Below are 17799 nucleotides of genomic sequence, written 5' to 3' on the forward strand. Positions count from 1 at the left end.
CAACTTTTACTTCACAGAAATTGACCGTGTGTAGCAAAAACGTCGTTTAAAACGACGTTTTTTCATCCGCGCATGCCCAGAAGCTACTTATGAAGCGAGCTTCAATGGAAAAACGTGGTGGAACGTAACCTCGTTTTGCTAGAACATTGTGAGAAAAACGATGGTGTGTAGGCAACTTCGTCTTTGAAAATTGAAGTTTCAAAAACGTTGTTTTTTACTTCACAGAAAATGTCGTTTTTTTTTCATCACATAAAGTGCTGGTGTGTATGCGGCATAAGACGCACTTAACTGCAGAGGCGCATTGCCGGCCATATTACCGCAGTTTCCCATTGCTTTCAATGGGAAGGAGCAGTGAAGGAGCGGTAAACACACTGCTCTTTCACCGCTCCAAAGATGCTGCTAGCAGGACTTTTGGAGCGGTCCAGCAAGCACACCACTCCAGTGTGAAAGCCCTCTGGCTTTCACATTGAGACTGCAGGGCAGGAGTTTTTCAGGCGCTATTTTTAGCGCTAAAACGCCTGAAAAACTCCTCAGTGTGAAAGGGGCCTTAGGATCAGTACTTAGGGACAAGCCCAAAGCTTACAGGCAGTTTCAATATTTTTGTGCTCTCAGTATTAGCAAGGTGCCCCTGCTGCCCTCTCCTACTTTCCCCTTTGATTGCTCATATCAGTGCTACGTAATTCCATTCCACATTTAAGTGGCCATATACAGAGTTGTTGGTTTAGAAAAAAAGTTCACAGATTGGTCCATACTTTTACCAACAGCAGTAAACTGAAAAGTCTGCCAAAATAGCACCAGAGACATAATTATTCCAACCTAAAAGATCTTACAAATGGACATATGAGGTGTAATGCATATACCTAACCAGCTTTTGTAATGTTTCAAATTACTCCTTTTATATCTGCGCAGGTCTCACTGACAGCAGTGACTAACAGTCGCCAGCTCTCTGCTCAGGGAGCACTGAGAACCGAGTGATCAGTGGTATTTGCTCGCTCAGTTCTCAGTGTTAGAGCCGACGGGGGGCAGATGCAGCATCATTCCAGAATGCAAGAATCAATCCCAAATGTCAAAAGAAACCCAAACAAGGTGAATATTAAAGTAGATCTATAGGAACCCCCCCCACACACACACACACACACTTTTGACAGAGTACGTGAGGATTATAAACCCTGTAAGGTTTCGTTTTACAATCTTTATCCCATTGGGGAGATGTTCCTTCACTTCCTGTCTCATAGTCAAAACAGAAAATGAGAGGGAATCCCTTCAAATTAAAGCGGATCTCCCACGCAAAAATGTTTTTTTTTTAAGGGCTAGTTAAATGATTAATGCCACTTATTTTGTAAACTCACGTTTTCGGTGTCCCGCGGCCGCTCCGCTGCCATTCTGTGTGCAATATGTACTTATATTCTGCATTCTGTTCCGTTGCCATTTTAACTGTGGGCATAAGCCCACAAGTAAGGATGAGCTCCGGCGTGTTCGCATAGAACACGTGCAGAGCCCGCCAGGAAGTCGGCACCCGCGCTGCGCCAATCACAGCCAGGCAGACATTTCCCGATCTCTGCAGCCGAGCATCGGACAATGTCTCCCTGGCTGTGATTAGCGCAGCGCGGGTGCCGACTTCCTGGCGGGCTCTGCACGTGTTCTATGCGAACACGCCGGAGCTCATCCTTACCCACAAGCAGGCACTTCCTTGTTCCGCGCCCATGCACACAAGCAACGGGGAGCAGCGGCTTGAGCGTCTGTGTTGCCATGACAACGGCAAGTCTAGGACTTAAAAGTTACCGCCCGTTGTGACACAGCCTCACAAAACAAGGTCATAGACCGGACTAGCTGTCGCGCGTCACTTCCTGCTTAAGAAATTGCACTAGATTTGATATCACAGCTGCGCAGTGAACACAGGGAGCTATGGAGAGAAGCTCCCAGAGCGCACTGCATCGAACGGGAAGTGACGTTATGCCTGAGAAAAACCCGCAAGCTTCAAAACCGGAAGGCTGACTACTAAAAAGGTAATGTACATATTTCAAAAACAAAAAGATCAGTTTTTAACATTATTGATAGCGGCAGTACTATTAAGCCACTGTGGTAAATAGGGTGGAGCTCCGCTTCAAGGGAATCTCTTGGGGACCCCCAGATCACTAGAAATAGCGTCTCTATCTGAAGATTTCCACTCTATTACTTTTCTGGGGACAATCCAAAATGTATGATAATGGTAAACGGGACAAATAGAGAGGACGAATCTCCCTAATGAGGAGACAAACCGTGAAAAAAAAAAAAACGAACAGGTGTTCTAATCCCTCTCCACTCTATTGAAAAAAAAAAAAGAAAAAAAAAAGAATTGCCTTTAGTTGTACTTTATGGAATATAAACATAGATGGTAAAACGCTGCATCCTGGAGCTGCTCCAGGCCCATAATGGGCTTCAGAGGATCATGACCTCGGTCTCTATCACATAAATCCACCACCTGCATACTGTCTTAAATACTGTGATTGCAACCTACAAGTAGTAAGACTATCAATTATAAATTACAAATGTATACAACAGCCATTGAATTCTATATATCATTCCATCACATAAAGAGAATCGCAGGTCAGTACACAAAAAATCTGTTCATATAATAATTAATTAGTATATCATGATTACAAGATCAGAGAAAATTCACTACATGATCTTTATTGAGTTCTAGAGCAAATGAGTGTAAAGACATTTATAAATGCCATTCATCTACACAACAAACATTACGCAGTATAATTGTGACATACTCTTAATTATATATTAAAACATTACACTTTAAGGCTCCATGCACACTGAAGCTGATAAAAGCTATAAAAAAACGCCAGTAGCTTTGCAGGGAGCCTTTCAACGTTTAGCGTTTTTGCAATAGCTTTAATCAGCGTTTTTAGCTGTTTTTTTTTTTCAATGGATTAAAATGCTAAAAAAACGCTGGGCGTTTTTGAGCGTTTTGCGTTTTTCAGCGTTTTTTCCCTGCCAAAAAACGGCACTTTGAACGCAAATTTCGGGCGTTCAGAAAAAGTCCAATAAACTCCAAAGCTCATTAACACTAAAAAACGCCCAGGTGTGCATGGGCACATAAGCCAACATAGAGTTCAGTTTATGGGCTTTAAAAAAAAAAGCCAAAATGCCAAAAAAAAATGCAGTTTATCAGCTTCAGTGTGCATGGAGCCTAAAAGGACAAATAATTTGATGGTCTATAAATCTGAAGGTCCACATTAATTGCCAATTTCATCAAGTTAGCACAGGATGTCAGCTTTATAAAATGGCATAAACGACTTATTGTTAATTATATTAATTATCCATTGTGTCCAATGGGATATGTTTAAATTGTGCTAGTTGTCACACACAACACTATTGGGGGTTATTTACTAAACATAAATCCACTTTGCACTGCAAGTGCACTTGAAATTGACCTAAAAAGTGCACTTGGAAGTGCAGTCGCTGTAGATCCGAGGGGGACATGCAAGGAAAAAAAAAAAACAGCATTTTAGCTTGCACATGATTGGATGACAAAATCAGCAGAGCTTCCCCTCATTTCAGATCTACCCCTCAGATTTACAGTGACTGCACTTCCAAGTGCACTTTCAGTGCAATTTCAAGTGCACTTGTAGTGCAAAGTGGATTTGCCTTTCGGAAATAACCCCCCATAAAATCTTTGCCTTCATATATTTTAAAGGCAGAGATTCTGCAGATAAATATAGGTAGCTCTTTGCAAAAAAACAAGAAATATTTCAACCCAGGGCACTGCATATTTATTGGCTACAGTACTCCTCTATTCAGATTTAAATTGTGGGGGTGCCACGATTCCTCCCCGCTGCTGATACCCGTCTTTCTATCCAATACAGCTTCTTCGAGATGTAACTTAGAAGGCTGGTGGTGACTTCATTCAATTGCTGGATTTTAAAGTCAATGATATTTGGTGGCAATACCTCTAATCGTGAGCTCCCAAACTTTCCCCCCTTACTGCAGGCAATAGAAGAGGGTATTACTATTATGCAGCAAGAAAAGTGAGACGACTTCTGCTGCAGCAATGTTAGTAAAAGCACTGCTGGAAAACGTAAGAGGCATGAACAGCCGGGAAGTCCTCCAGCCGACCAGTGCCCATCCATAATTAATATGTTGCTGATGAAATGAGCTTTTAAACAAGGTATCTACGACAGAAAGAAGCATTTTGTTTTAGCAGCGATAGTAATTGAAAGCGTTCTTACCTCTGCTTGGAAACTCTTTAACAACGGGGCTACCTGTTTGCGCAAGTCCTACAAAGTAGAGAAGCAATAATTAGGGTTGTAAAATCCATATTCAAAGTAACAAGCGAAGAAAAAAAAAAAAAGAAGGAGCAAGTACACTTCATTTCTAATCCCTGTGGCTTGGCGAATCCACAGGCTGTCTCCGCTTGGCAAATTAGACTTTAATTATGCTCATAGAAATTTCCTATACGCATGAAAATATTGCATACTTACACATTATGGATCTCATAGGAGAAGTAATATTAAACATGCCCCATAGAATAACATTTCTGGCAATAAAATGATAACTTTTGTTACTAATCCAGGCGAATGGTAGAATAGCAGGCCATGTTTAGATCTTGGCAGCTTTGGGTCTCCAGAGGCCAGCCTTCATTTCCAGGTCTATTTTAAAGACCAGCTCCAGCCAAATGTATCCCCCCCCCCCCCCCCCACACACACCCACCACAACCCCCCATTTTGGCAGGCGTCACCCTTCCCCCTAAACCAAGTTCTTTGGGAGCTCTTAAAAGCTCCTTGCACTAAGCCATGTTCTTTGGCAGCTAGTACACAGGATTTCTCAAGAAAAACAAGCAATTTTAGATTTTTTTTTGCAATCCCAATGTCTTATTAAATATTTCATCAATGCATTAACAAATTCATGGAAACGTTTAAATTCAGCAACACATTATCTGTCTCAAATGGTGGCTGTTTAATATATTCTTTCATCGTTTCTTCCAGTGGCATCTATTGTGCTAAATAAGAGCTGGGTGCCCACAAGCAACAGTTAGCTGTGGGCAAGAGACAGTTCTTTATATAGGTTATTATGGAACACTGGGAACCGATGCAAGATGGCAGTCATACATAGGCAAAGGAAAGTATTCATCTTTTTCTAAAAGCAAATATAAAGAAAAAATAACATTTTATTTTAGTCACGTATTCATACAAGATAATTCTATTCATCGTTAGGAGCTAGCTTAAAGCAGAGGTCCACACAAAAATGGAACCTCCGCTTTTGGGAGTCCCCCTCCGGTGTCACATTTGGCACCTTTCAGGGGGGGAGGGGGTGCAGATACCTGTATAATATATACATTATTTGCACCACTTTCGGGCATAGACTCCCGTGGGGGTCACATCCCCTTCCCGCCCCCGCTGTCTTCTGGGAAACACACATGTCCCAGAAGACAGCGGGGACCAGTTAGGACGTGCATTGCGAATCATCCATGCACAGTAGGGAACCGGGAAGTGAGGCCGCAACGCTTCACTTTCAATTCCCTCACCGAGGATGGCGGCGGGGGGTTGCCGAGAGACAGGCACGTGTCCATTTATTAAAAGTCAGCAGCTGCAGTATTTGTAGCTGCTGGCTTTTAATATTTTTTTTGGGTGAACCTCCGCTTTAAGTACCCGAGACTAGGCACATATCCTTCCACATATTCTCCTACACAATGTGTCAGACTAGTGGGAGAGATTAAAGCAATGAGCTGAACTTCTGAAAGTGAAAGTGCTTCTGCTCTAAATTTTGAGGATGCATTACTTCACAGTGCCTGCAGGTACAGAGGCCTGAGTGCTTGTACTAAGGCAGTTGTCTTCAAACTGTAGCCCGGTGTTCAGATGTGGCCCTTTGCGTGCCTTTATCTGGCACATGGGGCACTATTCATTCCACCGATATGAGACACTATTCTAACACAAACAATGGCGCCATAATTCCTGCCACTGACACCAACAATAGGGCATATTTCATGCCAGTGACACCAACAATAGGGCATATTTCATGCCAGTGACACCAACAATAGTGCATGATTCTTGCCACTGACACCAACAATGGGGCAGAATTCCCGTCACCGACACCAACAATGGGGCAGAATTCCTGCCACTGACACCAACAATGGGGCAGAATTCCTGCCACTGACACCAACAATGGGGCAGAATTCTTGCCACTGACACCAACAATGGGGCAGAATTCCTGCCACTGACACCAACAATGGGGCACTATACCTCCTACTAGTACTAAAGATGGAACACCGTTTACTGATGCCAGAAAAATATTTATATTCCCGATGGCCATAGTTTGGCCCCCTAAAGTCTGAAGGACAGTAAATTGGCCCTTTGTTTAAAAGGTTTGGAGATTCCTGTTCTGGGGTTAGTAGAAGCACATGGTTGAGCCACAATTTTATCAGCCAAGCTGCACAAAGCTGAACACACATGGTTGTGGCACAGTGTACCCAGGTATTTAAGTGAAGCTCTGTCCAAAAGGGTAAGCTCCGCTTATCTACCTCCTCCCCCCTCTGCTGCCACATTTGGCACCTTTTGGGGGGTACTTCTGGCTCACTTGGCCACGGTGAAGTGAGCCGGAAGTTTGGCCCCCTCCTCCTTCCCCCACAGCAGGCCCATTCACACATGCACAGTAGGAAACTGGCTGTGAAGCCACAAGGTTTCATTGCTGGCTTCCCTTAGCCAAGATGGCAGTGGCAGCACCAGCCAGCCGATTCAGGAATCGGCTAGGGTGACAACACTGCTGGATGCCTGACCAGATACGTGCCCTAATACAGTATTTGCAGCTGCTTATTTTTTGTTTTTTTTGGGGGGGGGGGGGGACTCCTCTTTAACCACTTAAGGACCCCTTCACACCGATATACAGTGAGGAAAATAAGTATTTGAACACCCTGCTATTTTGCAAGTTCTCCCACTTGGAAATCATGGAGGGGTCTGAAATTGCCATCGTAGGTGCATGTCCACTGTGAGAGACATAATCAAAAAATTTTTTTCCAGAAATCACAATTTATGATTTTTTAACTATTTATTTGTATGATACAGCTGCAAATAAGTATTTGAACACCTGTCTATCAGCTAGAATTCTGACCCTCAAAGACCTGTTAGTCTGCCTTTAAAATGTCCACCTCCACTCCATTTATTATCCTAAATTAGATGCACCTGTTTGAGGTCATTAGCTGCATAAAGACACCTGTCCACCCCATACAATCAGTAAGCATCCAACTACTAACATGGCCAAGACCAAAGAGCTGTCCAAAGACACTAGAGACAAAATTGTACACCTCCACAAGGCTGGAAAGGGCTACGGGGAAATTGCCAAGCAGCTTGGTGAAAAAAGGTCCACTGTTGGAGCAATCATTAGAAAATGGAAGAAGCTAAACATGACTGTCAATCTCCCTCGGACTGGCGCTCCATGCAAAATCTCACCTCGTGGGGTCTCAATGATCCTAAGAAAGGTGAGAAATCAGCCCAGGACTACACGGGAGGAGCTGGTCAATGACCTGAAAAGAGCTGGGACCACCGTTTCCAAGGTTACTGTTGGTAATACACTAAGACGTCATGGTTTGAAATCATGCATGGCACGGAAGGTTCCCCTGCTTAAACCAGCACATGTCAAGGCTAGTCTTAAGTTTGCCAATGACCATTTGGATGATCCAGAGGAGTCATGGGAGAAAGTCATGTGGTCAGATGAGACCAAAATAGAACTTTTTGGTCATAATTCCACTAACCGTGTTTGGAGGAAGAAGAATGATGAGTACCATCCCAAGAACACCACCCCTACTGTGAAGCATGGGGGTGGTAGCATCATGCTTTGGGGGTGTTTTTCTGCACATGGGACAGGGCGACTGCACTGTATTAAGGAGAGGATGACCTGGGCCATGTATTGCGAGATTTTGGGCAACAACCTCCTTCCCTCAGTTAGAGCTTTGAAGATGGGTCGAGGCTGGGTCTTCCAACATGACAATGACCCGAAGCACACAGCCAGGATAACCAAGGAGTGGCTCTGTAAGAAGCATATCAAGGTTCTGGCGTGGCCTAGCCAGTCTCCAGACCTAAACCCAATAGAGAATCTTTGGAGGGAGCTCAAACTCCGTGTTTCTCAGCGACAGCCCAGAAACCTGACTGATCTAGAGAAGATCTGTGTGGAGGAGTGGGCCAAAATCCCTCCTCCAGTGTGTGCAAACCTGGTGAAAAACTACAAGAAACGTTTGACCTCTGTAATTGCAAACAAAGGCTACTGTACCAAATATTAACATTGATTTTCTCAGGTGTTCAAATACTTATTTGCAGCTGTATCATACAAATAGTTAAAAAAATCATACATTGTGATTTCTGGATTTTTTTTTTTTGATTATGTCTCTCACAGTGGACATGCACCTACGATAACAATTTCAGACCCCTCCATGATTTCCAAGTGGGAGAACTTGCAAAATAGCAGGGTGTTCAAATACTTACTTTCCTCACTGTACGTCAGCAGAAGGGCACGGCTGGGCACAGGCACGTACGTTGCCTTTAAGAGCCCAGCTGCGGGGTCGTGAGAAATCTCCGTGACCGCGCAAGCGGGACCCGCGGACTAGAATCGGTCACAGGAGCTGAAGAACAGGAATAGGTGTGTGTGGCAGTGACACTGATCGTAAGGAATGACGATCAGTGATGTCACACCTACAGCCACGCCCCACTACAGAAAGAATCACTCCCTTAGGGCACACTTAACCCCTTAGCGCCCCTAGTGGTTAAACCCTTCACTTATATTTTCACAGTAATCAGTGCATTTTCATAGCACTTTTCGCTGTGAAAATTACAATGGTCCCAAAATTGTGTCAAAAGTTTCTGATGTGTCCGCCATAATGTTGCAGTCACGAAAAAATTCGCTGACCACCATTACTAGTAAAAAATAAATATTATTAAAAATGCCATAAAGCTATCCCCTATTTTGTAAACGCTATAAATTTTGCGCAAACCAATCAATAAACGCTTATTGCGTTTTTTTTACCAAAAATTGGTAGAAGAATACGTATCGGCCTAAACTGAGGGAAAAAAAATGTTATATCTTTTTCGGGGATATTTATTATAGCAAAAAGTAAAAAATATTGCATTTTATTCAAAACTGTCACTCTATTTTTGTTTATAGCGCAAAAAATAAAAACCGCAGAGGTGATCAAATACCACCAAAAGAAAGCTCTATTTGTGGGAAAATTTTTTGTTTGGGAGCCACGTCGCACGACCGCGCAATTGTCAGTTAAAGCGACGCAGTGCCGAATCGCAAAAAGCCCCGGGCTCCTGATATGAATATACCGGGGCTTAAGAACTAGCGATTGCGGCGGTACAGGTCAGCTACACTTTGAGGCATTATATCACCTCCTCACTTCTCCTCAAACGTCTCTGAAAAGTCAGCAAACCTATCCTAAGGCTTGTATATTACTTGCTGAGTATATGTAAATATCTATCTATCTATCTATCTATCTATCTATCTATCTATCTATCTATCTATCTATCCACACACTGTATATACAGTATATAACAAGTGCATATAAAAAGTGCTACAGTGTTAAAGCGTGGAAATCAATGTACCAATAAATATAAAAATCACAATTGATAATATATAAATCAATAAATATAGATCTCAAAATCCAAGTGAGTCTGTAAATATAAAAATCATAATTATTAAAGTCTGTGCAAACCAAAATATATATCTTAACACAAAGTTCATACTGTACATATACAGTATATCTATCATTCCACCTTTCTGTTTTTTCTCTACAACAGGAAGAATGACGGATGTGTACAAGAGATCATTTTTCTCTATGCAATGATGAATCACTGAAGATACAGCTGCTAGTAATGTAAATGCTGAAAGGAGGATATGTAAAGACTATCTGTTGGTATATAGCCAGCTCCAGTACTTAATGGATACATGAAATGTAATGTATAGATTAACACCGCCCAATGTGAATAGCGGCTTAACTCATAAATACAATTTGTTGCATGGTCCTCGACTTGGAAAGAATCCCAATTATGCCACGAGCACAAAGAAAAAAAAAGCCTGCATATAATTTAACTTCTCAATTAAGTGTTTAATAGAGCCTGTGGGAGCATCAACCGTGTAATGATTCAACTGATCAATACTACATGGCACATAAAGACTCCCTGAATACACACTGAGCTGCGCTTCTTCAACGTATATTTAAATATATGTCTTCACAATCGAGAACGTGAGATTTTTATCTGTTCGTGAACAGCCAACGTTTATGCGCATTCTGCATATAAATACCAGTATACTAGTGGAAAAAGTCCCCTAAAAAGTTCTAATTACCAAGGATCAGCAAAAACCAATGATTAACATATTAGACTGAAGAGTAAACATGGAAACCAAGGCCTCCACATTCAATTCATACACTGTATCTCACAAAAGTGAGTACACCCCTCACATTATTGTAAATATTCTATTATATCTTTTCATGTGACAGCACTGAAGAAATGACACTTTGCTACAATGTAAAGTAGTGAGTGTACAGCTTGTATAACAGTGCAAATATGTTGTCCCCTCAAATATCTCAACACACAGCCATTAATGTCTAAACTGCTGGCTATATATCAACAGACTCCTGACCTCAACCTGATAGAACACCTTTGGGATGAATTGGAGTGGAAATTGCGGGCCAGGCCTTCTCGTCCAACATCAGTGCCTGACCTCACACAAATGCCCTTCTTGAGGAATGGTAAATTATTCCCATAGACACACTCTTAAACCTTGTGGACAACCTTCCCAGCTGCAAGGCTTCACTTCCTGATTCCCTTACCGAGGATGGCGGCGGAAGCAGCCAAGGACCGAGCGATTGCTCAGTCTCGGCTGCTGACATTGCGGGCGTGCTGGACAGGTAAGTGTCAATTTTTTAAAAGTCAGCAGCTGCCATATTTGTAGCTGCTGACTTTAAAAAAAAAAATCGGCGGAACCTCTGCTTTTTTAACTTTTAATTGACAACCGCAGCATCCCATGATGCACCGGCTGAAGTATGTGCCCTTCCAAATGGCAGTGTCAACTAGCCCTGACAGAAAGCACTGGCACCATAGAGCTGTCATAGTGTACCCAACACTGATTTCAAGATGTTTAAAAATCCCAAAGCATGAAAGCCACATTTATGTGCAGCAAAGCTTGTTTCATTCAACTGGGTTCCATTAAGAAACCTTTAAATGCTAATCAACCTGCCAAACAAGGCTGGCACAGGAGTACCCTGTCTGGAACTCTATGACCTCGCCCACACGGGCATACTGTACTCATGTGTACACCTGCGTGAAGGCCGTGTTTTCTCACATGGGAAGTCCTGGATGTTTGATGCATCCACATGCAGGCAGTCCCCAGGGGGTGAAAACAAATAGATCCCCAGTAAAAGCAGCACACACAAACACTTGTTAGGCACACATTTAACCCTTTGATCGCCCTAGATGTTAACCCTTTCCTGCCCAGTGTCATTAGTACAGTGGCAGTGCATATTATCAGCACTGATCACTGTAATAATGTCAATGGTTATGTCAGTGGCAGTTAGTTCCCCCCCAGCGTAGTTGTTAGTTAGAATGCCCGTCGCACTGTCCCATTATAAATCGCTGATCCGTTATAAGTCGCTGATCGCCAACATTAACAGTATAAAAGAAAAAATAAATTCCAGAATACAGTATATCTCATAGTTTGTAGACACTACAACTTTCATGCAAACCAAATCTTATTGGGATTTTTTTTTTATCAAAGAAATGTAGCAGGATACATTTTGCCTACAATTTTTAACATTTAACTTCTTTTATTTTTTTGTGGGATATGTTTTATAGCAAAAAGTATTTTTTTTTTAACCATGTCAGCCCCAGACCATTTTGCAGGTCAAAGACCGGGCCACTTTTTGAGATTCAGGACTGCGTCGCTTTAACTGACAATTGCGCGGTAGGCAATGTGGCTCCCAAACAAAATTGACGTCCTTTTTTCCCCACAAATAGAGCTTTCTTTTGGTGGTATTTGATCACCTCTGCAGTTTTTATTTTTTGCACTATAAACAAAAATAGAGCGACAATTTTGAAACAAATCCAATATTTTTTACTTTTTGCTATAATAAATATGCCCTGAAAAACATATAAAACAAAAACTTTTTTTTCCCTCAGTTTAGGCCAATACGTATTCTTCTACATATTTTTGTTAAAAAAAAATAAAAAAAATAGTTTATTGATCAGTTTGCGCAAAAGTTATAGCGTCTATAAAATAGGGGATAGTTTATTGCATTTTTATGATTTTTTTTTTTACTAGTAATGGTGGCGATCAGCGATTTTTATCGTGACTGCGACACTATGGCGGACACATCGGGCACTTTGACACATTTTTGGGACCATTGTAATTTTTACAGCGATCAGTGCTATAAAAATGCACTGATTAATGTGAAAATTACACTGGCAGTGAAGGGGTTAACCACTAGGTGGCGCTGTAGGGGTTAAGTGAGCCCTAGTAAGTGATTCTTACTGTAGGGGGGATGGGCTACGTGTGACAAGACAGTGATCACCGCTTCCAATTACAGAAAGCGGTGATCACGGTCATTGTCACTAGGCAGAGCGGGGAGATGCTTGTTTACATCAGCATATCCTCGTTCTTCCTCACTGTGAGACGATCGCGGGTATCACTGCCGCGATCGAGTCCGCGGGACCTGCGGTCGGGCTCAAGGAGCTTGTGGTGGCACGCGCGCACTCACAATTCCACAATCTTAAAGGGGACGTGTATATATACACGTCCTTCTGCCTGTCCGTGCCATGCTGCCCGAAGTATATAGTCGTGCGCTGGTCAGGAAGCAGTTAATTGTCATTTCATTTTGTTTACCGTATATAATAAAAATACCAGAGGTGGTCAAATACCGCCAAAAGAAAGTTCCATTTGAGTAAAAATGCATTTAATGTTATTATTTCTTATTTATCTAAGTTTAGTTTGGGTACAGCATTGCATGACCGCGCAATTATCAGTTAAAGTTGCGCAGTGCTGAATAGCAATAAATGGCCTGGTCATGAAGGGGGTAAAACCTTCTTGAGCTGAAGTGGTAAAGAGGAACTTCATTCTTTCCCCTCCCCCATTTTTCCCCCTGTGCTTACCTCTTATGGTCTTCTGCACAGTAAGGATACTCACCTAGCCAGCGGATCCAGAGTTGAGCTGCTGGGATCCTCTGTGGACGATTTCGGTGCCGCCATGTTGCCTGTGACAGCTGCCAGCCCTTCCGGGTGCAGATGTTGCTAGACACTTCCCCCTCCCCCTTACTGAATAGGACTGCACTTCATGCATCCCAGGAGGCACCACGCCGTTGGCCTAGGCCAATTCCAGAAGTTGGGGGGTTGGGCCGAGTCTTTCAAGCAAGAAAATAACAGTATATAAACAAACCAAAAAATATATCCGATATCGGTGCTATAGAGGAGACGGAACGGATAGGAGGACAGTACCGCAGGAGGGTGAAGGTCCGGTTTAAACACGCCTGTGTAAGCGAGGCCTACGTATCCTCGTTCCATACATTGCAGTGCCCTGTAAAGCCTTACAAACAATGTATCTTTTACAAGGCAGCTTCTTCCAGCGTAATATGAAGTAACCCATCTTTCCTCTAATTAATATGACTTTTTTTCGCTCCCCTCCCAGCCAATCCCAAAGAGACCCGCTATTCCGCCTTTAAAAATAGACTGCTTTTTAAATGCATTTACCAGGTAGAGTTGTACGCACTGCAGTGATAAATAAAAAATACCAGAATCTGCAGTAGTTCACAGCCTTCCTGAAATTTTCCCTCACAGATCTTGTGAAAATTCCATTAGCTTTAATTATTTACTAGGAGGAGATGTAGATTTCTCTTCTTGACCTATTTTTCAAAGCAATGATTAAACCGAAGCATTCTATTGCACATAGGCTGACTTGCCGTGCCCAGGTACGTCGAAGGTTTACAGCATCACTAGAAACACTTGGTGGCCGGCAAGGACAACGCTCTGGAAAAGAATGATTTTTAACCAAGCTTTGCTGACTACAGGAAAAGCAAACAATCTAAAAAGGGTTGTGCAGCTCATGGCTTTCTAGACCAGCATGCATTGCACCGACAATGAATTACTAAGCCTTGTAACAGCTGGACAGCCCTGTCACAGAGGAATGTGTTAATGGCACATGCAAGAAATTTGTATTCTAAAACTGACCTTTTGTAGCGTGACCCTGGCACAATGAGACGTCAGACACACATTATTCTTGTTGGCTTACAAAAAAAAAAAAAAAGGAATTCAAGACTGATAACATAAGTGGAACAGGATCCTGTGCCTTCATTAGCAGGGCTCATTCACACGGGGTGCAGAGGGACTGCATTATTATTAATTATACAGGATTTATATAGCGCCAACAGTTTGTGCAGCGCTTTACAACATGAGGGAAGGCGCGCACACCTAGTGCATTACCAGAAATAGTTTAAAGTGGATGTAAACCCACTCTCATCCTTTCTAAACTACTGCCATAGTGCTGATCTATAAGGATATACATGCCTCCTGCATGTATCCTTACTAGGGTTGTCCCGATACCACTTTTTTAGACCGAGTACAAGTACCAATACTTTTTTTCATGTACTCGCCGATACCGATTACCGATACTTTTTTTTAAATGCAGCCATGTGTCCCCAAATGCAGCCTTGTGTCCCTAAATGCAGCCTTGTCCCTAGATGCAGCCTTGTCCCTAGATGCAGCCTTGTCCCTAAATGCAGCCATGTCCCTAAATGCAACCATGTCCCTAGATGCAGCCATGTCCCTAGATGCAGCCATGTCCCTAGATGCAGCCTTGTGCATAATGCAGCCATGTCCCTAATGCAGCCATGTCCCTAATGCAGCCTTGTGCATAATGCAGCCTTGTGTCCCCTAATAGAAAGCCAAGTCACCCCCCCCCCGCTGATGCCGACATCTAGTTAATTTGCGCTGGGGGAACACAACAGCTTTCATTTGAATAGCTGTGTGTTCCCCGCCGCGCCTTATGTATAGACACTCCCCCTTGCCCGGGCACTTTGATAGACAGATCACCCGTCCAATCCTGGGACGGGTGATCTGTCTTTCAGAGTTTCTGCGCAAGGGGGAGTGTCTATACATGAGAGGCGCGGCGGGGAACACACAGCTATTCAAATGAAAGCTGTTGTGTTCCCCCAGCGCAAATTAACTAGATGTCGGCAGCGGCGGGGACTTGGCTTTGTCTTAGGGGACTAGGCGGCAGCGGCAGCAGCTCTCCTCCATAAGAGGACTGTTCTGCTCCGCTCTCCGCCCCCTTTCCACCAGCTCTCGGCAAAAAAAAAAAAAAAAAGTATCGGGTCAGGCATTGGGAGCATTTGCGCGAGTACAAGTACTCGCGCAAATGCTCAGTATCGGTATCGGGACAACCCTAATCCTTACCCGTCAAATGTCTCCCCTCTGTCTGTTATAATAACTGCAAAACTGCAGATTCTGTGGGTGGATCTGTTGTCTTGAGCTCGGTGGGTGGAGTCGTGATGTCAGTAGACTCCCCGCGCCCACCTCTACACTCCCCTTGTCAACATGCATTTTGTCCCGTGTATTTCTTACACTGAATTCTGCTATGATCACCAACCTCCAGTCAAAATCCAGAAAAGTAACCACATGACTTCAGAAAAGGAGGGTGGGAATTAAAAAATAATGCCCGTCTCAGGCTGGTGCATGAGATATGTAAATAACCTGTCGCTTAAAGGGGGAGGATTTGACAAAGTTTTTGTCTGTTTGTCAAGATTTATCTCGCTGAACAATAAAAGAGGATTGTTTAGAGCTGGATTAACTCTGTGTGGCAAGACTGGGCACAGATGATAGGAAATCTTATACTCTAAATTGTGCCAGCAAAAAAAAAATCAGGTTTACATCCACTTTAATAAGAAGACATTTTTGTATAAAAGTGGGTACTCACAAAATGCAACTGACAAAAGGCCACAAATAGTGCATGGACAAGCACAGAACACGGGGTACAGTGAACACTTTTCAGGGGCGCACCCCCTTCCTCAGAGCTAGGCTACAGTTATAATACAATTCAATACAATACAGGAGGGATCAGCGGGCCCTGTTCCTTACAGCTTACAATCTAGAAGGGAGGGTCAAGTGTTGGGTGGCTATTCTCGCACATGCAAGGCAAAATGCCTGGTCTCCTATGTTACACCGCGGGGTGTGTGCTGAAAAAAAAAAATATGTCAGATCGTACTTTTTTTTACAACACAGTTTGAGGCAATCCATTGACTCACACCACACAGCAGCTGATACAACTTAAAGTGGTTTGAAAAGTCAGAAGTTTTTTTTTTTATCTTAATGCATTCTGTGCATTAAGATAAAAAACCTACTGTGCAGCAGCCCCCCTCAGGCCCCTTTCACACGGGTGGACCGTTCAGGTCACCCTGTCAGTTTTTTTCGGCGGACCTGAACGGACGCTCCATACAGTTCTATGGAGCAACGGATGTCAGCGGTGACCCTATTTTCCATCTATCTGGCAGATCGGATAAAAATGGACCGCATGTCCGTTTTTATCCAATCCGATCCCCCATAGAGGAGAGCGGGGCTCTGACAGATCCATCCCAGCACAGTGAGCGGAGACGGACCTGTCATCCGCTGGCTCAACGGGGATCAACAGATCGATCCCCGCTGAGCAAGCAGAGCCTGTACACAAACAGCCCTGTGTAAAAGGGGCCTAATACTTACCTGAGTCCATCTCGATCCAGCAATGTTGCAGGAGTGTCTCGACTGCCTGGGTCTCCTAATTGGCTGAGATGACAGCGCGACGCCATTGGCTCCCATTGTGGTCAAAGTCAGTGAGCCAATGAGGAGTGAGAGGGGGTGGGGCCGGACCACAACTCTGTGTCTGAATGGACACAGGGAGCTGCGGCTTGGCTCAGGTGCCCCAAGTAATACAAAAGACAAACAGTAGTACTGCAGTAGAGAAATTCAAAGTGAAAGAAAAAAAAAAGAAAATCCATTTATAAGACAAGAAATAATACCAGTATAATGTCCATTTAAAGAAAAAAAAAACAAAAATTTTAAATTAGTCCACCCAAGTTTTGTCTTTAGCCCCGTTCACACATGTGCAAATTGTCATTGCGAATTGACAATTTTAAATCGCATCCTATTTGTGCCTATGCAACCGTTCAAATCAGTGAGACCCCGACTTGCACTATTTTTAGCAATGTCACCTGCGACTTGCGTAGACATCTGTGCATAAAGTTGCACAGATGTCGACAAGCCGCACTGGCCAGGGGCTTTGAAATGTCGCTGAAGTAGCGCCATTTTCAAAGCCGCATTCAATGCGTACGGGGTGTTGGAGAAAATATTTGCGTACTCTAAAAATAGTAATTTTGTTGAAAATGTAAGCTGTAGAATTTCAGCGAGCACACAGCTATTACTGTAATGTTTAATTGTTCTGACTTCGCCTATTTTACCATTTAATTATGTGAACATTTTGCTGGGTGTTTGTACATTGTACACACTCCCCTGTCATGCGAATTGGATGCGGAGAAACTCACATCCAATTTGTATCATTGTGAACCCAGTCTTAAAGGACTAAATAAGATTCAGTTTTGGATGGACAGGACAGACTTCCAAATCTTTCAAAACGTAAGGCTGACGCCATTTTCGCTCCATCTTAAATCGACAAACATCGACTATGATGTTGACCATGCTGGTTGGATCAATTATTCATCAGCTTCACAAAACGTCATTTCTCAGATTGTATGATCTCTCACGTCTGCACAAAACATAATTGCAGACTGATGATCTACAATGTCTCCCT

At 43.1% G+C, this 17799-nt stretch overlaps 1 protein-coding gene across 4 annotated transcripts in view; it reads right to left on the reverse strand.

Annotated features, from left to right (window-relative positions):
* The window catches only part of CUX1 (cut like homeobox 1), a 429361-nt gene that overhangs the window by 240273 nt on the left and 171289 nt on the right, over window positions 1–17799 (reverse strand). For all 4 annotated transcript variants that reach the window (XM_040338414.1, XM_040338412.1, XM_040338415.1 and 1 more), the window contains one exon: window positions 4221–4268. In XM_040338414.1, coding sequence (XP_040194348.1) covers window positions 4221–4268 — 48 coding nt within the window. The remainder of the gene's footprint in view (window positions 1–4220; window positions 4269–17799) is intronic.

The sequence above is a fragment of the Rana temporaria genome, chromosome 2, assembly GCF_905171775.1.
Source record: "Rana temporaria chromosome 2, aRanTem1.1, whole genome shotgun sequence".
In the NCBI taxonomy this organism is placed as follows: Eukaryota; Metazoa; Chordata; class Amphibia; order Anura; family Ranidae; genus Rana; species Rana temporaria.